At 42.1% G+C, this 27,386-nt stretch overlaps 1 protein-coding gene across 4 annotated transcripts in view; it reads left to right on the plus strand.

The window, feature by feature from the left end:
- LOC106611507 (protein diaphanous homolog 2) overlaps positions 1 to 27,386 on the plus strand; it is a 686,561-nt gene that overhangs the window by 45,882 nt on the left and 613,293 nt on the right. For 3 of the 4 annotated variants that reach the window (XM_082955835.1, XM_082955838.1, XM_082955837.1), the window contains one exon: positions 1,446 to 1,466. The exons of the other annotated variant lie outside the window; for it this stretch is intronic. In XM_082955835.1, the coding sequence (XP_082811961.1) occupies positions 1,446 to 1,466 (21 nt within the window). The remainder of the gene's footprint in view (positions 1 to 1,445; positions 1,467 to 27,386) is intronic. 4 annotated transcript variants of the gene reach the window in all.

Raw genomic sequence — 27,386 nt, forward strand, 5'->3', positions numbered from 1 at the left:
CCAGAACAATGCTGGAGACAGTAGTCACTCACCTCTATGTGATTCAAGGTCCCGATTCTCCCGATAATAACCAGACCGTGTGAAGATATCCTCAAAGTTAGACAATGATACGCTAGATTCATCAGAGGACGACTGGGGAAATGTGGATTTATGGTGAAAAGCACAGTGCACATGATCAAGCGGCAACACAGTTAAAACTGACTTTATTGCCGCCATAAACTCTGATAGAGGAGAGGGAAGCCGAGCGTCAAATGGGAGAGTGGGAGAGGGAGATGGAGAGAGAGATTGATAAAGAGAGCGAGAGAAAGAATGAGAGCGAGGGAATTACAGTCGACTACAGAGAGCCAGGGAGGAAGAAAGAGAAAGAAGGGAGCGAGAGAGTGAGTGAGTGAAGGAATGCAGAGAAGACAGAAAGTGTGATAGAGCGAGTGATTGAGAGAAAGAGAGAGAAAGATGGAATGAGAGGCAGAGAGAGAGATCAAGCGATGGAGAGAGAAAGTATGTCTTCGCTGTCTTGATGTGCAGTGACTTTGTAACTTCCTGTGATCAGTGTACACTGCACGGTGCTTCTCGGAGTGCAGCTGGCGGGCGAGAGAGAGGGTTGTGCTCAGCTGCAGATTAGAATACATTTACTAGGCTGACAGACACCCACCCACTGCGAGACACGCTGCCGTAATAGAGAAAACGCTCCCCACTGCCCGCCACTATTGACAGATAACAAGGTTAAACTCCAGAAATCATGCTGACTGCATGAGCTCCAAGGTGCTACGCGGCGTCGCTAAATCTGACACCTGAAGTCAAGCACAGATGGCAGCTGATTGATTTTGGCCTTTGGGAGATGAGAGCAACCTGTTTGTTTTGCTGTGGAAAAACTGCCATTTTAGGGGTTAATTCCATGGGAAATCAATCAAGCGCAAAGACAATTGGATTTGTGACAAATTCTGACATTTTTCAAAATGACAGTTTGTTAGACTGTGAACAAACTGAATAAACTGACCTGAAAATGTTTGTTAAATCATCATGATACAGATAATTTGAACTATCTTTTTTAATATTATATTATATTGCCATTAACATTGAGATCCTGTACAGGCTAATTAAAGTCCACAAATATAAAAACAGTCCCCAAATAAAAAAATATGAAAATAGGAACCGACTCACATAGAGGCCAAGTGAACAGGAGACTCCATATTCTTTCAAAATGGCTGCCAAATGAACAGACACTGTCTTACCATGATGGACCCTAAACTTTTAGTTCAGCTGTTACCCTATAAGTGTTTAGTAGTGTATGTAGCAGTGTAAGCACAGTGTGTAGCCTATGTAATGTCAGAATAAGGTGCGCTTGATACCTCTTATATTTGAGAGGACATTCTTGGCCTACTAATGATTGTGCCGTTTGTTGTCTTTTTGCACATTAACTCCTCTCCGCTGACCGCTGCATGCAGATCACTGGGAGCAAAGTCACGGTAAGTACGCCCTTTATATTATTACGCTTTGTGAGTCGTGTTCCTCTCATGCGTCTCTCCCTCTCCTCCCTCCCCTTTCTTCTCCTTTCCCTTTTAAAAGATTCTAGCCTAGTCAGTTTGTCCCCGAATCTACAAGTAAGGTCATCTTTTTTATGGCTTACATATTTTTTTCAGCAATGACATCGCTAATAGGCTGTGATTTGGAAAGGCTATAAATTGTTGACACAATTCTTGCATGCAAATTGGAACACTTTTCCAATGAAGGATTTCTAAATTATACAGCCTTGCAAATGAACTGGGGGCCCTTTTGTTGGTCTAAGTTGTTTCTCTTTTTGAAATGGATTGCAGACTAACCCATATTAGCATTTAAATATTGTAATACCAGGGATGAGCAATAGTTTTTAGGCAAATAATAATAATCTGCAGTCTAATCTGTTTTTTTGGAATGTTTTGCATCTAAATGGCTTTCATTGTGTTCTTTCCTTGAGACAGCACACTGGAGAAACGATCACTTGATTAGATTGCATTACACACACACACACACACACACACACACACACACACACACACACACACACACACACACACACACACACACACACACATGCACACAATGCGTTTGCTGATTGAACAGTGGAAAATATATTGAGTGCATTATTCCTCAACCTTCCAGAAATGTCAGCCTGGTTTAATTTAGCGGTGGGGTATTCGCCGCAATACATCTGAATTTGTTGTCAACACCCCATCTCAATCCCACAACATTAAGGCATATCTCCTATGTCTCAGAAATGTACACCGTTGTTTGTGTTGTTGCTGTCACTTTTCTCCCCCACTAGCTCGCAAACAACCCTAGTAATATTTATAAATATACACTGTCCAAGGGGCTGCTGAAGTTTCTTCATTTATCCGCCACTGTAATACGGTAATTGCAGATCTGCTCTGGCAATTTCTCACAACGTAAAGCCCTATTGCCTATTGTGAGAAGGCATTCCGTTTTTTGGGGGCAGGGCTTTTGGGAAAAAAAAGCTCTCTTATTGCTTTTTGCTAGTGTGAATTGTCACCTTTAATGGCGTTTTATTGCTTTCATAAGCCTCCTTCAGGATTAAGGAGGCCCAGAGGCTTAGAGGGAATGAGGACAAGGTAAACCAACCAGTACACTGTGACCTGGGCTGGGTACCAAATGACACCATTTTCCCTATGTAGTGCAATACTTTTGAGACCCCTATGGGCCCTGGTTAAATCTAGTGCATTACCTAGTGATTAGGGTGCCATTTTGGATGAAGAAGACCTGGTCTGTGGTCTACTGATGGGCCCAGACAAACCTTCTTGTTTTTTGACTCGCTCTACAGACATCCGTTTTTTGTGTTGATTCTTTGACAAACTGTTATTTTTTGCCAGGTTATTTCTGTTGCAAAAGTAGATTATTTAAGACATTGTTTCGAACCGAAATGTGTTGTCTTGATCAGCAGGAACAGAGTTCATTGTACGGAGGAAATAGGTTGTGATAGAGGTGTTTTTCACGAAGACTGTTTTTCCGAGAGCAGCAAAGGCCTAGTTTGAAGATTGGAACTGCCTCAATGTGCCACTCAGAAGTTTCTCAAAAATCTGAGGATGCTAGTAACTTTTCCCCTGAAGTCTCTGACCTTTAACCTCTCCCTCAGTCAGACTCACATCAGTGCCTCATGGAGCAGGCTAACACTGAACTATCACTGAGAAAGCAGGGAGCTGTCAGTCTGAAGAGACTAAAAAGCTCCACTCAGAACCTAAAGAACCAGTCAAGAGAGGAGTTTAGCTCAGTTAGCCTGGTGTGGCTACGGTTAGCTTCGGATTGGGCTGGAAGATTCCCATTTTCACACTGTCAGTGCGGCACCTCTGAGGAATCCTTGTGCAGTCGGGGTGGTTGGGAGGGCTGGGGGAACTGAAGGTACTGTCGGGTCTGTAGGGAGCCTGCAACACTTATTCCTCTGTCTCAGCCATGAAATCTCTCTGGCACATTCCCCAGGTAGAGGCGCAATGGGAGGCGGAGGAGCGGGCGGTGTGAATTGCCTCTAATTCAGTCTGGCCAGTGTGTCCACATTCACCTCTGACACTGCTGAGTGTGTCTCATCTGCCTTTACACTTTGTTGATCAAGCTAGCGGGGGAAGATGAGGACCACAAAGTAGATGACTGTCAAGTTGCCTGCTAGCAAACTAGACTGGTAAATAGACAGGCAGATGGACAGACAGGCTGGTTGCAGTTCTAGTGTATATTGACCAGCTTGATGACTTCATAGGTCATCTCTTTTTAAAACAAGGATGATTTACATCACAACTCAACTGCCACGCTTGGAACAACAGTGTTTCAATTGGTCCTGTGGTGCGTTAGTGCGAGCTGCCTCGGCACTTCAATAAACCACCAGTTACACGCAGGCAGTGGCAGGGCAGCCCCAGTCGGAATGCAGCTCTTGAAGTCCCCTGTACCGCTGTTTCCAGAGAGATGGATTTTAAGGGGTTACACGCCCTGCCCTTTAGGAGCTGATCTGATCAACTGGAGGAGATCGATATTCACATGACCAGCCGTCCCTGAGACTGAGCACATTTCCAAGATAACATACTAGTCAGCCTACAATATGTCAAGGGGTGAGAAAGGGGGACAGATGGGGAGGGAGGGGAGGAGGGAGCCTAAAACACCTCAGACCTTTGGGACTGGAGGAGTCTGTTGGATTGGTGATGGCTGAATGGGTCTATTTCAGAGAATCATGTTTTTTTTCGTCTGCCAGAGTAATGGACAAAGCTTGTTGTTTAAAAAATGAATTACATCTGGCTCACTCTTGGGACGCAGGCCTAACCTCTTCACTTGTATAAAATGGCCGAGGCCGGTTTTTAAGGATGACCTCTTTTAATGGTGTGAAAGTGAGCTGTATGTATCGGCTGACAAGACCTCCCCAAGGAGCGCTAGAACAGTTTAGTGACAGAATGGAGCTTTGAAGTGATTGGAGAGAGTAGTTAGTTTTCCCCCAATAGTAGAGGCGAAGGACATTCAACGAATGTTGGAAGAAAAGGACATAAAAAATATTGCAGACAGCATATTTAATGATTGGCATTGGCTTGAGTGTATTATACAATTTAATTAACAGATTATTCTTCCATGAACTTGAATCTTTTAACATGTAACCTTTTAATGAAATGGTATTCGATTAATTATCCTGTAGTTGAGGACGCACAGTATCTGTTTATTGAGAGCGCTCAGACACTTTGAGGTAGGTACTCATTTAAGCTGAAATGTTACGCTTCTCTCCCGATTTCGCCTCTTTGTTTCTGTGTATTCCAGAGGAAGGCTGTATTCCCAGGCAAATCGATAACCTTGGCATTTGTTTTGCCTGTTCCGCTCATTTAAATGGCCAATGCCATATCAAGCGCGGCACGTACTCCAAGGCTTTTCGTCACCTGATGCACTCCTGCTCATTCTGTTTAAGGCCTCAATGGATAGAGGGAGGGGTGGCTGCAAAGACAGAGTTAGCGGGAGCATCAACTGCCGCCACTTATTTCACTCACTCCCCTTCCTCGCTACCAGCAGCAATGGTTTTTGGATGGGCCTTTTGTAAAAACAATATCTGAATGAAACCAATACCACCCTCCCTCGTCCGCTCTTCCTTCCAAGCCCCACATGCCTGAAAATACTTTTTATTTCACATCAACACAATTATCCCAGAAACCCTAGACCCACTCCAATTTGCATATACCGCACCAACAGATCCACAGATGACGCAATCTTTATTGCACTCCAAACTGCCCTTTCACACCTGGACAAAAGGAACACCTATGTGAGAATGCTATTCATTGACTACAGCTCAGCATTCAACCCCATAGTGCCCTCAAAGCTCATCACTAAGCTAAGGACCCTGAGACTTAACACCTCCCTCTGCAACTGGATCCTGGACTTCCTCAACAAATCAAATCAAATTTATTTATATAGCCCTTCGTACATCAGCTGATATCTCAAAGTGCTGTACAGAAACCCAGCCTGAAACCCCAAACAGCAAGCAATGCATGTGAAAGAAGCATGGTGGCTAAGAAAAACTCCCTAGGAAAAACTCCCTAGAAAGGCCAAAAACATAGGAAGAAACCTAGAGAGGAACCAGGCTATGAGGGGTGGCCAGTCCTCTTCTGGCTGTGCCGGGTGGATATTATAACAGAACATGGTCAAGATGTTAAAATGTTCATAAATGACCAGCATGGTCAAATAATAATAATCATAGTAGTTGTCGAGGGTGCAGCAAGCACGTCCGGTGAACAGGTCAGGGTTCCATAGCCGCAGGCAGAACAGTTGAAACTGGAGCAGCAGCACGGCCAGGTGGACTGGGGACAGCAAGGAGTCATCATGCCAGGTAGTCCTGAGGCATGGTCCTAGGGCTCAGGTCCTCCGAGAGAAAGAAAGAAAGAGAGAAAGAGAGAATTAGAGAGAGCATATTTAAATTCACACAGGACACCGGATAAGACAAGAGAAATACTCCAGATGTAACAGACTGACCCTAGCCCCCCGACACATAAACTACTGCAGCATAAATACTGGAGGCTGAGACAGGAGGGATCAGGAGACACTGTGGCCCCATCCCCCCAACACGGGGGGCCTCTCAGGGATGGGTGCTCAGTCCCCTCCTATACGCCCTGTTCACTCATGACTGCACAGCCAGGCACGACTCCAACACCATCATTAAGTTTGCTGATGACACAACAGTGGTAGGCCTGATCACCAACAACGATGAGACAGGCTATAGGGAGGAGGTCAGAGGCCTGACTGTGTGGTGCAAGGACAACAACCTCTCCCTCAACGTGATCAAGACAAAGGAGATGATTGTGGACTACAGGAAAAGGAGGACCGCGCACGCCCTCATTCTCTTCGACGGGGCTGTGGTGGAGCAGGTTGAGAGCTCCAAGTTCCTTGATGTCCACATCACCAACAAACTAACATGGTCCAATCACACCAAGACAGTCGTGAAGAGGGCACGACAAAACCTATTCCCCCTCAAGAGGCTGAAAAGATTTGGCATAGGCCTCAGATCCTCAAAAGGTTTTACAGCTGCACCATCGAGAGCATCCTGACGGGTTGCATCACTGCCACACGGTCCCGTGTGGCTCAGTTGGTAGAGCATGGTGTTTGCAACGCCAGGGTTGTGGGTTTGATTCCCACGGGGGACCAGTACGTGAATTTTTTTTTGATGAAATTAATGCATTCACTACTGTAAGTCGCTCTGGATAAGAGCGTCTGCTAAATGACTTAAATGTAAATGGTGTGGCAACTGCTCAGCCTCTGACCGCAAGGCACTACAGAGGGTAGTGCGTATGGCCCAATACATCACTGGGCCAAGCTTCCTGCCATCCAAACCTCTATAGTAGGTGGTGTCAGAGGAAGGCTCTAACAATTGTCAAAGACTCCATCCACCCTAATCATAGACTGTTGTCTCTGCTACCGCACGGCAAGCGGTTCCAGAGCGCCAAGTCTAGGTCCAAGAGGCTCCTAAATTGCTTCTACCCCCAAGCCTTAAGACTCCTGAACAGCTAATCACATTGCTACCCAGACGATTTCCATTGCTGCCCCCACCCCCCTCTGGAACGCTGGTGCTACTCTCTCTTATTATCTATGCGTAGTCACTTTAATAACTCTATCTACATGTACAGTTGAAGTCGGAAGTTTACATACACCTTAGCCAAGTACATATAACTCAGTTTTTCACAATTCCTGACATTTAATCTGAGTAAAAATGCCCTGTCTTCGGTCAGTTAGGATCACCACTTTATTTTAAGAATGTGAAGTGTCAGAATAATTGTAGAGAGAATGATTTATTTCACCTTTAATTTCTTTCATCACATTCCCAGTGGGTCAGAAGTTTACATACACTCAATTCGTATTTGGTAGCATTGTATATTCTATATAGGATTGTATATTCTATACGATTGAGGTCAGGGCTTATGATGGCCACTCCAATATCTTGAACTTGTTATCCTTTAGCCATTTTTCCAGAACTTTGGAAGTATGCTTGGGGTCATTGTTCATTTGGAAGACCCATTTGCGACCAAGCTTTAACTTCCTGACTGATGTCTTGACATGTTGCTTCAATATATCCACATCATTTTCCTCCCTTATGATGCCATCTATTTTGTGAAGTGCACCAGTCCCTCCTGCAGCAAAGCACCCCCACAACATGATGCTGCCACCGCCGTGCTTCACGGTTGGGATGGTGTTCTTCGGCTTGCAAGCATCCCCCTTTATCCTCCAAACATAACGATGGTCATTATGGCCAAACAGTTCTATTTTTGTTTCATCAGACCAGAGGACGTTTCTCCAAAAAGTACGATCTTTGTTGCAAACCGTAGTCTGTTTTTTTTATGGAGGTTTTGGAGCAGTGGCTTCTTCCTTGCTGAGCGGCCTTTCCGGTTATGTCAATATAAGACTAGTTTTACTGTGGATATAGATACTTTTGTACCCGTTTCCTCCAGCATCTTCACAAGGTCCTTTGCTGTTGTTCTGGGATTGATTTTCACTTTTCATATCAAAGTACGTTCATCTCTAGGAGACAGAACGCGTCTCCTTCCTGAGCTGTATGACGGCTGCATGGTCCCACGGTGTTAATACTTGCGTACTATTGTTTGTACAGATGAACGTGGTACCTTCAGGTGTTTGGAAATTGCTCCCAAGGATGAACCAGACTTGTGGAGGTCTACAATTGTTTTTCTGAGGTCTTGGCTGATTTCTTTTGATTTTCCCATGATGTCAAGTAAGAGGCACTGAGTTTGAAGTTAGGCCTTGAAATACATCCACATGTGCTCCTCCAAATGACTCAAATGATGTCAATTAGCCTATCAGAAGCTTCTAAAGCCATGACATCATTTTCTGGAATTTTCCAAGATGTTTAAAGGCACAGTCAACTTAGTGTATGTAAACGTCTGACCCACTGGAGTTGTGATACAGTGAATTATAAGTGAAATAATCTGTCTGTAAACAATTGTTGGAAAAGTTACTTTTGTCATGCACAAAGTAGATGTCCTAACCGACTTGCCAAAACTATAGTTTGTTAACAAGAAATTTGTGGAGTGGTTGAAAACGAGTTTTAATGACTCCAACCTAGGTGTATGTTAACTTCCGACTTCAACTGTACGTATTACCTCAATTACATTGACACCGGTGCCCAGCACATTGACTCTGTACCGTTACCACCTGTATATAGTCTCACTATTGTTATTTACTGCTACTCTTTAATCGTTTGTTATTCTTATCTCTCACTTTTTTTTGGTATTTTCTGAAAACTGCATTGTTGGTTAAGGGCATGTAAGTAAGCATTTCACTGTAAGGTCTACACCTGTTGTATTCGGCGCATGTGACAAATAACATTTGATTGGAAATAGGCTATTAAACTGTGTGTGGACCGCCAAGCAGAGTTGATGTGGCACATGTCCTTGGTGCTTTGAAAGACTGGCAAAGAAGAACTGTATCCCCGCCTGCCCCTGGCTAGTGTTCAGTATGGATTCCAGTTGAATATTTAGATCACCGGTTTTAAATGTGTTGTGAGACAGTATCTTTGCGAGGACTTTTTTGGGATGACATTTAAAGTTGACAAAAAGATAATTCAAGTGATTTTTGGAGTATCAAACCATGCCTCTTTTCCTCTGTAAGTTTGTAGATTTTGGGCAGTATCAAACCATTGTTTTTCCCATTACTAAAACACATTGATGTCTTAGAGAGTCATGTAGTTGATTACATGGGAGTGGATTCAGGAATTATTTAGACGCCTTCCCTTTACTCCACGTTTTGATTTGTTATAGACTTAATTTATTAAATAGTTTTTTCCCCTCATCAATCTACAGTACACACAATACCACATAATGACAAAGCAAAAACTGTTTTTTTATACATTTTTCTCAGACTCTGTCAGGTTGGATGGGGAGCGTCAGTGCACAGCTATTTTCAGGATTCTCCAGAGATGTTCGATCCGGTTCAAATCCGGGCTTTGGCTAGGCCACTCAAGGACATTCAGAGACTTGTCCTGAACCCGCTCCTGCATTGTCTTGGCTGTGTGCTTAGGGTCGTTGTCCTGTTGGAAGGTGAACCTTTGCTCCAGTCAAAGGTCCTGAGAGCTCTGGAGCAGGTTTTGATTAAGGATATCTCTGTTCATCTTTTCGTCGATCCTGACTAGTCCCCCATTCCCTGCCGGTGAAAAAAATCCCCACAGCATGATGCTGCCACCACCATGCTTACCCGTAGGAATGGTGCCAGGTTTCCTCCAGACGTGATGCTTGGCATTCAGGCCAAAGCGTTAAATCTTGGTTTAATCAGACCAGAGAATCTTGTTTGTCATGGTCTGAGGGTCTTTTAAGTGCCTTTTGGCAAACTCCAATTGGGCTGTCATGTGCTTTTCCAAATGCAATGTGTATGACTTTTATGTTTTATATTTGACCTGTTGAGGTGATATTTTGATGATATCTACTCACGAAGTGTCAGGGGATGCTCTACTGCAGGTATTCCCGAACTGGGGGTACGCGCAATGCCGTCGGGGGTACGCCAAATAGAAATGTGATTCACATTGAGAAAAAAAAGGAATACGTTTTTCTTCACGTTTTCAAACAGTCCATTTATATTTTCCAACGGGGCTATACATTTGGGTGAGATTTTTCTCTCGCTTGAGTAGCCTTGTTTCACTACCAAAAATGTAATTAAACCATCTAGTGTTATGCAAAATAACAACACAATGTCAAATACAGGTAGCCTAGTCAAATAATTAACATCCAATCACATTAACCGTTACTCTCTCACGGGAATTCCACTAACGGTCCGTATGTAGCCAGACGTAGCTGCTGCTCATGTTGGTATCTGTACTGATGATGCAAAAGCCATGACAGGGCGACATAGTGGAGTGGTAACGCGCGTGCAAGCAGTTGCTCCCGGCGCCACTTGGGTACGCTGCAGCATCAACCGAGAGGCTCTTGCTGCCAAAGGAATGCCTGACAGCTTGAAAGACGTTTTGTTCACTACAGTGAAAATGGTTAACTTTGTTAAAGCAAGGCTTCTGAACTCTCGTGTATTTTCTGCACTATGCAATGATATGGGCAGCGACCATGTAACTTTTTTACAACATACAGAAAGAAGTGCGCTGGTTGTCAAGGGGAAAAGTATTGAAACTTTTTTTTTAATTGAGAGACTAGCTTAAAGTTTCCTTTACTGACCATCATTTTCACTTGTCTGACCGCTTGCATGATGACGAGTTTTTCACACAACTGGCCTATCTGGGTGTTGTTTTTTCTCGCCTGAATGATCTGAATCTAGGATTACAGGGACTCTTCGCAACTATATTCAATGTGTGGGACAAAATTGAGGCTATGATTAAGAAGTTGGAGCTCTAACAAGGACAACCCACAGGTCTTTCCATCATTGTATGATTTTTTTGTGTGCAAATTAACTCAATCTTACGGACAATGTCAATTGTGATAAAGCGAAGCACCTGAGTGAGTTAGGTACGCACTTACGCTGGTACTTTTCCGAAATGTATGACACAAACAACTGAATTCGTTACCCCTTTCATGCCCTGCTTCCAGTGGTTCTGTGACAAAGTGGTTCTGTGACAATTGAATTTAATCAGATGCCACTGACAGATTTCTGGATTGGGCTGCGCTCAGAGTATTATGCCGTGGCAAATCGCGCTGTTAAGATACTGATGCCCTTTGCAACCACGTACCTATGTGAGAGTGGATGCTCGGACCTCACTGCATGAACTAAATACAGGCACAGACTGTGTGGAAAATGATTTAAGACTGAGAGTCTCTCCAATACAACCCAACATTGCAGAGTTATGTGCATCCTTCTCATTAACCTGTGGTGAGTTATTCACAATTTTCGATGAACAAATAAGGTTTTGTATGTAAGATGGTTAAATAAAGAGCTAAATTCTTGATTATTATCATATTATTATTTGTGCCCTGGTCCTATAAGAGCTTTAAGAGCCGGGTTGTGACAACTCACACTCATTCTTAAGTTTAATAAATGCATCGTATAGTGTGTGTGCTGCAGGCTTACAATGATGTCAAAAAACAACATTTGAGAGTGCGCTGACCCTGGTGCTAGAGGGGGTATGCAGCTGGAGGTTGAATGTTTGAAGGGGTACTGGACTATAAAAAGTTTGGGAACCACTGCTCTACTGGGATCATTTCAGTCATTACAAACAACACGTCTATCTTCTTCAAGCCATATTGTACTGTCTATAAGCCTATGATTCCCTGCTATAACATCAGCAATGCAGCGACATTAGGCCTTTATTGAGTGTGTAGATCAGTGGTGTTTGTGTTGTGCGCTAGGCCATCAATCATATTCAAGTTTCCCAGGGCTCAGCATGGATTGACAGTAAAACAATATTAATTTTCATTTGTCCCCTCGCTCTTCCCCCGAGCCCTTTATTAATACTTCAATATAGAAACTTGGTACGCAGACACCTTTTGGCATACAATTTTAATGTCTTTCAGTCCAACTCTAATTCAGAAATGTCAAGTGTAGATCTGATTGATTCATGCTTTATACAATTCGGAGACCTTTTCTAGGTTATTTCTACGTCTGTTGAGTCTGTCGGAATTCGGCAGCATATTGGTTTTGAGAGAGCAAAGGGATTTAAATATAGTGCTCATGAATTGAATTAAACAGCATTGTGCAGGAGTTTGCATTTCTGCCTCTTGACGAGACATGCTATTTATTAACTTTCTCTCTTGTATACATGGCATTGTAGCTGTTCTGTCACTCCAAGTTGGATGTTTCAACCGAACAAAAAACAAATGTTTCAGTGCCTGTTTATTCTTCCAATATACAGTGCATTCGGAAAGTATTCAGACCCCATGACTTTTCTATTCTAAAATGGATTAAATTGCTTTTTTCACTCATCAATTTACACACAATACCCCATAATGACAAAGCACAACAGGTTTTTAGAAATGTTTGCAAATATAACATTTACATAAGTATTCAGACCCTTAACTCAGTACTTTGTTGAAGCACTTTTGGCATCGATTAAAGACTTGAGTCTTCTTGGGTATGACGCTATAAGCTTGGCACACCTGTATTTGGGTATTCTCCCATTCATCTCTGCAGATCCTGTCAAGCTCTGTCAGGTTGGATGGGGAGCGTCTTTGCACAGCTAGTTCAACAATCCTGTCTCTGAGCTCTACTTACAATTTGTTCGACCTCATGGCTTGGTTTTTTCTCTGATATGCACTGTCAATTGTGAGACCTTATATAGACAGGTACAGTATGTGCCTTTCCAAATCATGTCCAATCAATTGAATTGTCACGTCCTGACCAGTAAAGGGGTTATTTGTTATTGTAGTTTGGTCAGGACGTGGCAGGGGGTGTTTGTTTTATGTGGTTCGGGGTTTGTTGGGTTATGTATTTATGTAAGAGGGGTGTTTGTTTTATGTGTTCCGGGGTTTTTGGTGATTGTTCTATGTTTTGTATTTCTATGGGTTTTCTATGTTGTGTATTTCTTTGTTGGCCTGGTATGGCTCTCAATCAGGAACAGCTGTACATCGTTGTTGCTGATTGGGAGTCATACTTAGGTAGCCCTGTTTTCACCTGTCTTTTGTGGGAAGTTGTTTCTGCATAGCTGTGCATTCGTTCGTTTTCTTGTTTTGTTTTTTTCAGTGTTCAATAAAAGTAATATGAGCACTCAACCCGCTGCGCCTTGGTCTACTCCATACGACGACCGTTACATGAATTTATCACAGGTGGACTCCAATCAAGTTATAGAAACATCTCAAGGATGATCAATGGAAACAGGATGCACCTAAGCTCTATTCACAGTCTCATGGCAAAGGGTCTGAATACTTACATAAGTAAGGTATTTCTGTTTTTTATTTTTAATACATTTGAAACATTTCTAAAAAACTGTTTTCGCTTTGTCATTCTAGGTTATTGTGTGTATATTGATGAGGAAGAAAATGTATTTAATCAATTTTAGAATAAGGCTGTAACATAAGATAATGTGGAAAAAGGTAAGGGGGCTGAATACGTTCCGAATGCACTCTATTCTACTGTTGTATACTGTATTACTACTACACTATTAATATACTATTGTTTGCAACATATTTGCAGCATTTCGCCTAGATTATTTTCCATGCTTGGCTTGGCTAACCTTTCACTAGATTCAACTGAAATGTTCCTGTCTTCAAACGCCCACCTTGGTCGTAAGATGAGTGTAACTGTGGGAGAGGTAAAGTGCAACAAATATAGAACATGATTCTGAGCTGTGGTAGGTAGCAGCGTAACTCGTGGGAGGAACCTCTGAGTGAACACACTCCCCAACTCCCACTGCAGAGAAAAAGCGGAGAAGTCCCTTCTCTTTTAAGTGTGATGATCTTTTTTCTTCTTATCTCTTCTCACCTCACCTCCCCTCTCCTCTTCTTTTCTCTCCTTACCCCTGTTCTCTCATCTATACTCTCCTTTCCCAACCACTGCATTATACTAAATACAGTGCCTTCAGAAAGTATTCACACACCTTGACTTTTTCTATTAGTAAAAATGTGCTTAACAAGTCACAATAAGTTGCATGGACACACTGTGTGCAAAAATAATGTTTTTAATGATTACCTGATCTCTGTACCCCACACATACAATTATCTGTAAGGTCCCTCAATCGATTCAGATTCAGATCAAGCAGTGAATTTCAAACACAGATTCAACCACAAAAGACCAGGGAAGTTTTCCAAGAAGTGCACCTATTGGTAGATGGGTAAAAATAAAGTAGCAGACATTGAATATCCCTTTGAGCAAGGTGAAGTTCTTAATTACACTTTGGATGGTGTGTCAATACACCCAGTCACTACAAAGATACAGGTGTCCTTCCTAACTTAGTTGCCGGAGAGGAAGGAAACCCCTCAGGGATTTCACCATGGGTCCAATGGTGACTTTAAAACAGTTAGAGTTTAATGTCTGTTATAGGACAAAACTGAGGAAAGATCAACAACATTGTAGTTACTCCACAATACCAACCTAAGTGAAAAGAAGGAAGCCTGTACAGAATAAAAATATTCCAAAATATTTTAAAACTGCAAAAAAAATTGTGAAATAAATAAATGTTTTGTCCTGAATACAAAGAGTTATGTTTGGGGCAATTCCAAAACAACACATCAGAGTACCACTGAGTGCTCATCTTTTAAAGCATGGTAGTGGCTGCATAATTTTATGGGTATGCTTGTCATTGGCAAGAACTAGGGAGTTTTTTTAGGATAAAAAGAAACGGAAAAGAGCTAAGCACAGGCAAAATCCTAGAGGAAAACCTGGTTCAGTCTGACTTGAAGACTTGAAAATGGCTGTCCGGCAGTGATCAACAACCAACTTGACAGAGCTTGAAGAATAAAAAAATAAATAATGTGCAAATATTGTGCAATACAGGTGTGCAAAGCTCTTAGAGACTTACCCAGAAAGTCTCACATCTGTAATCACTGCCAAATTGGATTCTAACATGTATTGACTCAGGGGTGTATACTTATGTTAATGAGATATTTCTGTATTTCACTTTCAATACATTTGCAAAAATGTCTAATAACATGTTTCCCTGTTTTTTTTTAATCCATTTTGAATTCAGGCTGTAACACAACAGAAGGTGGAATAAGTGAAGGGGTATGAATACTTTCTGAAGGCAAAATACATATATTTTCAAAGGAAGAGAGACAATCAGGCTTCATGCTTTCAAAGGTAGAGAGCTGGATCTCATTATTTTGAAGGGAACATGAAAGGGCGTCTGGAGTGGACATGGTATGCTGATATTGAAAGCATATTGTGTGTGTGTGTGTGTGTGTGTGTGTGTGTGTGTGTGTGTGTGTGTGTGTGTGTGTGTGTGTGTGTGTGTGTGTGTGTGTGTGTGTGTGTGTGTGTGTGTTGATGACCTTGTGTTTGTAAGTAGCACTGTCATTGGCCCTGCAGCAACATCATGACTTGAACATGTCCTCTTCTCTCGAATTTGGATATTAAGGAGAAGAGGAAGAGGGAGTCTGATGGAGAGAAAGAGCCAGAGTCAAAGATAGAGGGAGAGAGCAAGACTATATTGAGACAAACACAGAAAAAAAAGAAGTGTGTATGTGCCTGCTTTTTCTTTCTGTGTGTGTGTGTTTGTGTGTGTGTGTGTGTGTGTGTGTGTTCGAGATATTGGGGCTGTCAGTAATGGGGCTGGGTGAACACTGCCTACGCGCTCAGTGGTTCATCTCCCCACGGCTCTCTCTAACACACTACATGGCACGCCGGCTCCACAGGGTGCTCCTGCAGGCTGCATTAGGCTCCATAAACTTTATGGCATATTTTTACAACTCGTCTCTCTGTCTGTGATTCCACCACAGCATCCCCGGCCTCCTCTGCTTTAACTGTTCACACAGCTGTGAAATTCAGTGTACCCCTTCGCTTTTTATGGTCGTTTGGACTGGCTTGATTCAGTTGGTGCCCCCCGGTGGAGGGAAGGATTGGCTCCTACCCTCCCCCGCCACAAATGTTTATATTTAGTAAGTTATTTGTTTTGTGTTTTACGGCCATGTTTTTTTTATGCAAGGTGGTGGGTGATTACTAGAGATGTCTCTCTTAGTATATCACGTCGCCTGTGTATGTGTGTGTGTCGGTGTGTATGTATTGTCGATGTGTGAAAACTGAGTAGTCCTTTCCCTAACCTTGTCTGACTCTATCCCCTCCCGTGATGCTCTGTTGCCCATGCCAAACTCATTACAACTCCACTATGGCGGTGCATGTTTGGCTTTGCCTTCGACTGCGGGCAGCGGTCACAGGAGTGCGTGTGTGTGCGTGTGCACTGGGCAGCAGTTCAAAACATCTGTTGATTTCACCACTGAGTCCAGCCAGTTGCGTGGAGGAGGAGGTAGATACTTTACATCATCCTAGAGAGACTCTTAGTTGTTGTTTGTTTGACTCACTGACCCAGAGGCATCAGGTCATAAGGACATTTCTGGGCTAAACCAAAGTCACTCCAGCTCGGGGGTGGAAAAGGTGGAGGTGGAAAGAGCCACAGCAATGCTGGCTGATATATCATAATGTCCCCTCTTAACCCCTCCCAACTCTTCTTGGAGCTCCCCTTATTTGCCCCCGCCGCAGTCAATAAGCCCACCCGGCACATCTCTAGCAAGGTGTACCTTGCCTACTCCCTTCCAGTCTCCTCCAACATGCTCCACTGCTGTCATACCATCCGCACAGGAAGTAAGTAAGCCCCATAATCGCCTCATCAACAGCACTGCTTCCACTGATTCCCAGACAGTTCCCCGGTTGCCTGTAATGATCGGTGATCTGATCAAGGCTGGGTGACTCAGCGGTATAATTTCTTCCTTTGCAGTTTTCCCTTTTAAGGGCGCCCGAGAGAGATGGGTTGCACGGTTAAAATGTCCGCTTTGAAGTTTTACGACTTCTCCTTTTGTGTCGTCCGCCTAGCAAGAGAGCCTGAAGAGCTGGGAGTCCCCCCTTCCGCATAACTTTCAGGCGTACATACCAAGACAAAACAGTACACTGTTTTGACACTAGAGGTATTTATCAAATCAAATCTAATCAAATTGTATTGGTCACATACACATGTGTTTAGCAGATGTTATTGCGGGGGTAGCGAAATCCTTTTAAAATAAAATACTGCAAAGTTTCCTAAGAGCTAGAAGCAGGCCAGCCCTCTGTTGGCTCCATTTTTAATTATGACAAAGATACTTTCACATTGGCCTCTGTCTGTGTACGCATGCCGACGACGTATTGTCTGTATCGCTTGCCTTTGCTATAAACACTGTCTTTAGATATTTATTCACATTAGAGTGTTGATGGTGGTCAGCAGCTTTCTGTCTCTGAGGTGAAGTACTGGAGGTTGCCGCAAGATGGCAATAGAAGTCTATTGAACTCTCCATGGTGCAAAAGAGAGGAAAAAGGTAGGGGAAAAGTCACAATGTTGCTATGGAATTGACCAAATAGGTTTTGTTCTACCTAGCAGCCTACACACACACACACACACACACACACACACACACACACACACCGCAACACTATGTCTGGCTCCCTTATGCCATTTGTAAGAAGTTGTCTGATCTTTAAAGAGGAGAATAAGTGTAAAACGCCTCAACAGCATTCAAATGGATCCATCTTTCACCGATCGATACACCGATCAGCCTCACTTTGCAGTTGAAAAAAACAACAAGAAAACAGATTCTTCACCGCTTAATTTTTTCTCTGAAAACACCACAACCAAGATGGCCTCTAACATTGCAGACAGATATGTTCTGCTCTGCTTTTGTTCTTAAGCCTCACAAGTCTCAAACACAATGGCACGACAGTGAGGAAGCTCAACGTAACACAACCTCGCCTGTTATCGACAAGGCCCCACATATTGACCAGACATTTATGTAATCGGACCTGAATAATTTATCTGTGGCGCCAGTGTGACGAATGAAGAAAACACACTCCTCACTATAAAAACATGTTAGTGGTCTCATAGCTGCACAAATCAAAATCTCATGTCTCTATATCCACCTATATAACTATTCCATTGAATCCCTGTATCTGGGTATTGAGCCCCCTGATCAAACTATGTTTTTCTGGGCACATAGCTTCTGTCATCTCTATGTATCTCATTCCACCCTGTGTTTGGGTATTGAATGTTCCTGATACAGAGACTAATTCAGTGTCACACGAGTGTAGTGGAGATGTGGCTGGCACAGCATGGCAGAGGGCACTACTCTATTTCTATCTATCTATCTGTGGTGTATATCTATCTATCTGTGGTGTATATCTATCTATCTGTGGTGTATATCTATCTGTGGTGTATATCTATCTATCTGTGGTGTATATCTATCTGTAGTATCTATCTATCTTATATATTAATCTAATCTATCTATCCCTCCATTCGTCTGTCTGTATTTGGGTATTGAGGCTCCTGATATTGGCCAATAATATTTGTTACATGTTTTCTGCTGTTGTTGTCATGTTGTGTTTCTACCATGGTGTGTTGTCATGTGTTGCTGCCTTGCTATGTTGTTTTCTAACTTTATGTAATGTTGTCTCTCTTGTCGTGATGTGTTTAGTCCTATATTAATATATATATTTTTTTTCTTTTTTATCCCATCCCCGCAGGAGGCATTTTGCCTTTTGGTAGGCCGTAATTGTAAATAAGAATTTGTTCTTAACTGACTTGCCTGGTTAAATAAATGTAAAAACGAAATAAATACAGGACTGATTCAGAGCCACATATGAGTGTGTAGTAGAGCCGTGCAATAGGTGGGTAGGTAAGGCTGGCGTAGCCTGGCAGCAGGCTTGTTTGTGGATGTCATGTGTTTCTCCTCAAACGGGGACACAATGGCGCAGATGCCGTCTCACCCGCCAAAGCCCCCCTCTGCTCAGGTGCCCACCACCATCATGCCACATACATTTTTAAAACACAGCCATATGGCAATTCTGTTTTCTTCAGGCGTCTGTGCCAAATGGAATATGAGTTAAAAAACGTAAAAATATCCATCTTGTCTTTTTCGGTCGAAGCTTGACAGACAGAATAGGGCCGTCATACTACTCCACTAGTTGGTGTAAAAAACGTATAACGCATTTCTTTAGAATGGGAACCAATTACTAAATATTGCCCATAAGGTTATTTAAGTGTTTCATGAAATGGCGATGTCCTTGATGTGGGATATAGACTTAGCAGGTAAATGGACATCAATCACATTGAGCTTTTAGTCTGCCCCCCTCAGATTTTTCTCATCTGTAGCCCCTCACCTATGAATCATGCTATATCATGTTGTTTGCCAAATTGTTTGTAAGTCCCCTCTAGGAGCTCAGTGTCAGGTATAAGCTTGCATTTCCACAACAAAATATTAAAAAATGAAGAAGAAAAATCTTGTTGCCGAGCATAACAGCAACATCTCAAAAGCTTATTCTGATAAAAACAAACCAAAATTGTCCTTTGAATTGCTCCTTTCATCTCCTCATGGTTTTTGGTTAAGCAGTTCAGCCCAAGCCTCTAGTGAAATGTTTTCCCCTCTGTTTGCGTTTCTGAACAAGCCTCCATAACGATAATGACTTATATTATTTTAAAACCAATTACTGTTAGTTGGGAGGCTTCTTTACCAACATTGTCATGTTCTCTGTGGAATAATGTTCTGTCATATCTGCTGCTGTCTGCTGCTGCTGTCAAAACTTGCTATTTCCTCCTATTCCCCAAACTGTCTATTCTATGCTAATGCATCTCTTTTGGTATTCAGATACCTCCCCTTTTAAACAGAAGTACCTCTCAAGGGAGCCTGATTTCCAGGAATTAGAGCAAAGTTAATGAATGACTGAAACTGTTTGCCATATTTGTATACCCAACCAAAAATGCATAATATGTCAAAATACGGGCAAAGCTGCACAGGTTACACATATTGAATGAAGATAGTTGTGGCAAAGTCTAGTCAATTTGACCTCTACCTTCGCTGTTGAGTGTCTGAGTAGGGATAGACGCGCTATTCTCTCTTCTATTTCACACAGGTGAATTGAGATGTTGTGTTACATTGAATCATGATAAAATACTACAACACGAAAGCAAGAGAACATTACGTCTGTTATGTGGGAGAAGAAAAGGCGTACTTGTATAGACATTGAAAAGGGCGTCTTTGAGGGAGAGAGAGAAGGATTTCCTCGCCGTATTCACATTAGATATAATGAATGGTTCGTGGTAATACAAATTGGGTTTCTCTGAGAAGCTGATGGTATACTACACCGCATACTTTGTTAAGGTAAATTATATGTATTAATGATTACCAAAGACTTGTATAGCCAGTGAATTACCAAGTTTTCCTGCTGCCTATCCTCTATTCTTCCTTTTTGTATGCTTGGGCCTTAATTGTCTGCCTCTCGCATTGACTTTTAGGAGGTGGACTCTGGACTGCTTTTGTTTAGCTTTTCTAATCACACAATGTTCTCTATGTCACATGAATATCTGAATGGTAAGTGTACTGTATCTATGTCCATAAATGGAAGCGTATCCCTATCTTTCTCTACCACCCACCCATGCAAGCGCACACACAATCATTAAAAGCCATGAACGCCTCACATTCCTGAAGATTGATTTATACCTTATTTAATAAGATGAAACATTACCTGAAAGCAGCTTTCCCCCCTTAATTGACCAATTTTGATGCTGCTCAATAAGCATTTGTCATAGCAAACCTTAACACAGTAGTATTCTCTCTCTGTCTCTGTGTGGCATTGGGATACTCACACTCTTGCACTCACCCACAGCTATTACTGATATCACTCTGTCATAATTAATAGAAGAGATATGAAATATATATTAAATATTCAGTGTGTTTTGTTTTAGGGATTGACAGTGCATTTCCAAAATTGCCTGCATTAGTCAGCATCTCTCAGCCCAAACCTAATTATCCCATTTTGCCCAGCAGCTGTCTGCTATTAGGGGCCTTTGTTCCAGATGTTTTCTTATTAGAATGGAATTGATCATCCTAATGGTTTTAGGGGTCAAAGCACAAAGATTTGGTTGCCCTTTTCTCATGGCAATGGGCCACAAGTCTTGCTGCTGTGATTGCACACTGTAGTATTTCACAGAAATGGGAGTTTATCAGTGTTTGATTTGTTTTCAAATTCTTTGTGGGTCTGTGTGATCTGTGGGAAATATGTATCTCTAATGTGGTCAGACATTTGTCAGGAGGTTAGGAAGTGCAGCTCAGTTTACACTTCATTTTGTGGAACGTGTGGGCATTGATTCCTTTTAGGTGGTTGTAGAATTTAACAGCTCTTTTCTGGATTTCGACAACTGTAGCCATAATTCTAAGTTTTGCCTTGCCAGATCTATAGTCTGTGGACAGAGCTGCTCTCTCCCTCCCTCCCCTCTGCAGTAGAGAGAGGAGAGGAGAACGCTGTGTTTCACTCCTCTCTTTTTCTCCCTCTCTCTCTCTGTGCCTGGCCTCCGGACCTCCACCGGATTTTGTGGAACTTCTGCCGGCGTGCAGTGAAGCCACCGAGGCATCCTGCGCCCATTCACTCCGAGATGGGAAAAGAGGGGAGAGGGGGAGAGAGACAAAGAGGGGCAGATGGAGAGAGAAGCAGAGAGGGAGAGATGAGCGAGCACAGACAACAGATTGAGAGGGAGAGAGAGAGAGAAAACAGAGAGACAGAGAGAGGTGGGCTTTCCTATTGTCCTCCCTCTCAACACACTGCAGTGCATCTAATCCTCACAAGGCTGATATTTCCTTACATCACTGTACAGTATAGTGGTACCTGCTGCATCACAATACACTCTACTGTAGTTAGATGTACAGTACCAGTCAAAAGTTTGACCACACCTACTATTTTCTACATTGTAGAATAATAGTGAAGACATCAACACTATGAAATAACACATATGGAATCATGAAGTAACCACAATATATTTTATATTTGAGATTCTTCAATGTAGCCACCCTTTGACTCGATGACAGCTTTGCACACTCTTAGGCATTCTTTCAACTAGCTTCATAAGGTAGTCACCTGGAATGCATTTCAGTTAACAGGTGTGCCTTGTTAAAAGTGAATTTGTGGAATTTATTTCCTTAATGCGTTTCAGACAATCAGTTGTGTTGTGACAAGGTTGGGGTGGTAACACAATGAACGTACCACGTCTCTGACTCCCCTCCATCTCCACACGTTCCCTGTATCAGTATGATAATACCCGACTTCGCACTTCAAAAGTCAATTGAGCGAAGCAACAAGTGTGACGCTTAATTGCATCCGTCTTTGTCTTTCGGTCTTAATTTGATTCGGTATTCTCTGAAAACGTAATGAAAACAAAAGCACCCGTTTATAAGACACTTGCTTAGTGTTTGGATATTACACAGCTTTATTCTCCTTGACGGACAAGTGTTTGTTGTTTCCTTGTGAGTTTGAGAAATCTTGTATGAATTCAGGAGGGATTGAACCCCCTCCCTCCTTCACCCCGCCAAACAATTTTATACAACAGGGAGATGGACGAAGAAGAATTGGTGATCTCATGTGAAAATCGATACACTTATAGCAGCTAGGTGGTGTTTTTTGTGACTGATCGGTGAAGGGTGAAGTTACCCCTAGATGCTGATCATATTGTTAAGGTGAGGATTGGGGTAGGGGAAGCTGATCCTAGATCTGTATCTAGGGGATACTTCAACTTCACCCCGGAGTAGTCGGATCAGTCTCTTAATTAAAATGGGGACGTTTCCTTTTGGAAAATGATGATAGTGGGCAGATCTCTAATGACTTAATCTATACAAACAGCATCAAACCATGGGCTGGTGGTGTCTGTACACGGATGGATTCTTCTAGACATGGCATTAATGAATTAGCTAGAACAGTGTGCCATATTATTTATTATTGCTCCTTGGATGGCTTTCTTGGGCTATTTATATACTTGGCACTATCTATTTAGTTAGTTTGTTGTTCTGTGTGGGGGAAGATGGATGGTGTGTCCAAAATGACACCCTATTCCCTATGGGCTCTGGTAAAAATTAGTGCTCTATATAGGGAATAAGGTTCCATTTGAGACACAGGCAGGGAGTAATTTTTATAATTGAAAATAGCCATGTGATGAAGTGTCAGCCACTTTAGTGTCTCCATGTTTGACATGCTTAACCACAACTTGAACCCGAGTCCCTATTTGGCAGGCATTGTGACCCCCTTCCCCCTCTACCATTTACTCATCCTAATGGCTTATGAACCGACGGCCCTATTCGGCATCCATTGTTGCTCCCCCACCCATCCACCCCACCATTTGGAGCCATTCTAATGGCTTATGAAGGCAACATAATGATGTGTGGACTTTGTTATTTGCTTTTGTTCACAAAACACTTCCCTGGTTTATTGCATTTTTACGGATGGGGGCCTTGATCACTCATATTACGGGGCAGTGTAAATGGGAGTCAATAAATTACCCACCGATTAAAGATGATGCCCTCACTTTGGGTGCCCGGGCACCATTCGCCATGCATAGTTAACATGAGTCTTTTCAAGTGTACTAGTTAAATCATTGTAATTCCTTTTCCATTTGCCATCCGCCACTGCTGCGGACTTCTTTGGCTGACATTTGAATACGGCACAAATATTTGTGTGTACAGTAGGTTGGTAGCCTAGTGGTTAGAGCGTTGGACTAGTAACCGAAAGGTTGCAAGATCAAATCCCTGAGTTGACAAGGTAAAAATCTGTTGTTCTGCCCCTGAACAAGGCAGTTAACCCACTGTTCCTAGGCTGTCATTGAAAATAAGAATTTGTTCTTGACTGACTTGCCTAGTTAAATAAAGGGGAAAAAATAGCTGGTGTGAGAGAGGACAGCCAAGGTGTTTTCCGACCTAACAACGACATAATAATTGGTTGAAAACAAACCAGCCCGTGCATTTAGATGGGGCTGATGAACATGTGTTATTGTCTTGCCCGTCTGAAGGACTTTATCCGTGTGCTCAAGATCAGTTTTTTGTTTTATTGGGAGAATTTGTATTCAGATCCCTTGACTTTTTCCACATTTTGTTACGTCACAGCCTTATTCAAACATTTTTTTTTTTATCCTCGCAATACCCCATAATGACAAAGCAAAAACTGTTTTGTTTTCGAAATGTGTTAATCTATTAAAAATATAAAACGGTAATATCACTTTAGCCTTTACTCAGTACTTTGTTGAAGCACCTTTGGCAGTGATTAAAGCATCGAGTCTTCTTGGATATGACACTACAAGCTTGGCACACCTGCATTTGCTGAGTTTCTCCCATTCTCTGCAGATCCTCTCAAGCTCTGTCAGGTTGGATGGGGAGTGCTGCTGCACAGATATTTTCAGGTCTCTCTAGAGATGTTCGATCAGGTTTAAGTCCAAGCTCTGGCTGGGCCACTCAAGGTCATCCAGAGACTTGTCTTGAAACCACTGCTGCGTTGTCTTGACTGTGTGCTTAGGGTCGTTGTCCTGTTGGAAGGTGAACCTTCACTCCAGTCTGAGGTCCTGAGTGCTCTGGAGCAGGTTTTCATCAAGGATCTCTTTGTACTTTGCTCCGCTCATCTTTGCCTCGATCCTGACTAGTCTCCCAATCCTTGTCGCTGAAAAACATCCCCGCAGCATGATGCTGCCCCCACCATGCTTCAATGTAGGGATGGTGCCAGGTTTCCTCCAGACGTGACACTTGGCATTCAGGCCACAGAGTTCAATCTTGATTTCATCAGACCAGAGAATGTTGTTTATCATGGTCTGAGAGTCTTTAGGTGCCTTTTGGCAAACTCCAAGCGGGCTGTCCGGTGCCTTTTACTGAGGAATGGCTTTCGTCTGGCCACTCTACCATAAAGGCCGGATTGGTGGAATGCTGTAGAGAAGGTTCTCCCATATCCACAGAGGAACTGTAGAGCTATGTCAGAGTGACCATCGGGTTCTTGGTCACCTCCCTAACCGAGGCCCTTCTCTCCTCCTGGTTGCTTAGTTTCTTCAATTTAAGAACCTTCAATGCTGCAGAAATGTTTTGGTACTCTTCCCCAGATCTGTGCCTCAACACAAGCCTGTGTTGGAGCTTTACGGACAATTCCTTCATTATCATGGCTTGGTTTTTGCTCTGACATGCACTGTCAACTGTGGGACCTTATATAGACAGGTGTGTGCCTTTCCAAATCATGTCCAATCAATTGAATTTACCACAGGTGGACTCCATTCAAGTTGTAGGAACATCTTAATGATGATCAATGGAAACAGGATGTACCTGAGCTCAATTTCGAGTCCCATATTAAAGGGTCTGAATACTTATGTAAATAAGGTATTTCTGTTTTTGCCCAAAAAATATTTTGCTTGGTCATTATGAGTTATTGTGTGTAGATTGCGGAAAAAGTACCCAATTGTACTTTTTCCCCAGTGGTGGAAAAAGTACCCAATTGTCATACTTGAGTAAAAGTAAAGATACCTTAATAGATAATGACTCAAGTAAAAGTGAAAGTCACCGAGTAAAATCTACTTGAGTAAAAGTCTAAAAGTATTTGGTTTTAAAAATACTTAAGTATCAAAAGTAAAAGTATAAATCACTTCACATTCCTATATTAAGCAAACCAGACTGGATAATTGTATTATTTTTTTTAGGGGTAGCCAGGGGCACACTCCAACACTCAGACATAATTTACAAGCGAAGCATTTGTGTTTAGTGAGTCCGTCAGATCAGAGGCAGTAGGGATGACCAGGGATGTTCTCTTGAGAAGTGCGTGAATTGGACCATTTTCCTGTCCAGCTAAGCATTCGAAATGTTAAGAGTACTTTTTAGTGTCAGGGAAAAATGTATGGAGTAAAAAGTACATTCTTTTCTTTAGGAATGTAGTGAAGTAAATGTAAAAGTAAAAATACCCCCCAAAACATTAAGTAGGACTTTAAAGTAGTTTTACTTTAGTACTTTACACCACTGGGGATTGCTGAGAAAATATATATATTTAATCCATTTTAGAATAAGGCTGTAACGTAACAAAATGTGGAAACAGTCTGAATACTTTCCGAAGGCACAGTACTATATGTTTCCATTAACTTGTCCAATGTCGACATTTAGAACGTTCGCATTGAAATTAATTTGACAATTGCCTTCTACGGTGTTTCCATTTAACAATCTTGTGTCGATTAAAAACAGGTGGACATGGATGTAATGACTTCACACCTAAAAAGTGTTGAATAAAAATAGTGCTTAAAGTGTTTCCATTACCCATTTAGGCAAATTGTGCGCTAATAAATAGGTGACAGTCTGTTTGCCCTACCACCTATCGGTTTCATGTCTCAGGTAGCCCACAAAAGCCAGCATGGAATGCAAGAATTTACTAATATTTGCCCTATTCTAATAATTATCATGTGCTTGCACATATCGCCATGGTCCGTGCCATGGTGAAACTTGCACTCCTCTAGATCTGAAATAATTGGATGGTGAAACTTGCATCCAGCCAACCAGAAAAGCAAGGTCAAACAATTCAGCCATTCTTGAACATCAGGACAATGGTCCTGCAAAGAAACATTATTTTTATAGTTGAAAAATAGATTTAGCAGGCAGTTGGAATTTAAAATTAAATGTGGATTGGAGCTTCAGAGTTATGTGTTAACATCACTGGCCCCGTGTACCGTCACAATTATTCAGTAATCGTAATTTATTTGGAAAACACAGTTTTCATCATCATTTGTCGCAATAAAGGAAATTGGAAAACATTTAAATCCACCCCTGTCTAATGGATCAAAATGTTTTTGATTTTTAGAAAATCTTTCCTATCAGCCTTTTCCAATACACGTCGCAGAGATTTTTTTGTGACATTGCTTTTGTCGAGTAAACCTGGGTCAATGGAAATCCAGGAGTGGATTGAATGTCTCTGCTGTAACCAAGAAGCTTGATCTTTACATCTAGCCACTTAACTAGCAAGTTAGCAAACCAAAAGCATAGCTGGATCCCTGAGCTGGATATCATTAATTTGACACATCTTAGATTTCTTATAGTTATACTTAACTTAATCTTAATAGTTATACTTAATAGTTATAAGCAGTTTCCTTGAGTGGCGGGGGTGCCCCCAACCCATTCTACCCCGGTATGCGGTATAAACAGTATATCGCTCAATCTTACATGTCACACAGATGTAATCTAATATACTTTTGAGGAAGGCTTCTATGTTTCATATTTATTCATATATTTTCTTATTGTTTGTCTATTTTTATTGACTCGATGAAAACAAACAACCTCCTGCGTTTCTTTAATCAAATTGTTTGTATTGGTCTGTTGATCATCTATCGATATTATGCTATCTAACTTTATGTTATCAGGCCATATAAGTTAATGCATGGTTTTACGTTATCTTGTTTATGATACACACATCCACTCAAGGCAACTGTTTGCACCAATTAATTCAGATAATTGCAAAGTTGTGTATTTTTCTAATGTTGGTAGGAGCCTCACTAGATTAGTCCTAATTAAGTATGA

The sequence above is a fragment of the Salmo salar genome, chromosome 09 (assembly GCF_965601325.2).
Source record: "Salmo salar chromosome 09, fSalSal1, whole genome shotgun sequence".
Taxonomy (NCBI): Eukaryota; Metazoa; Chordata; class Actinopteri; order Salmoniformes; family Salmonidae; genus Salmo; species Salmo salar.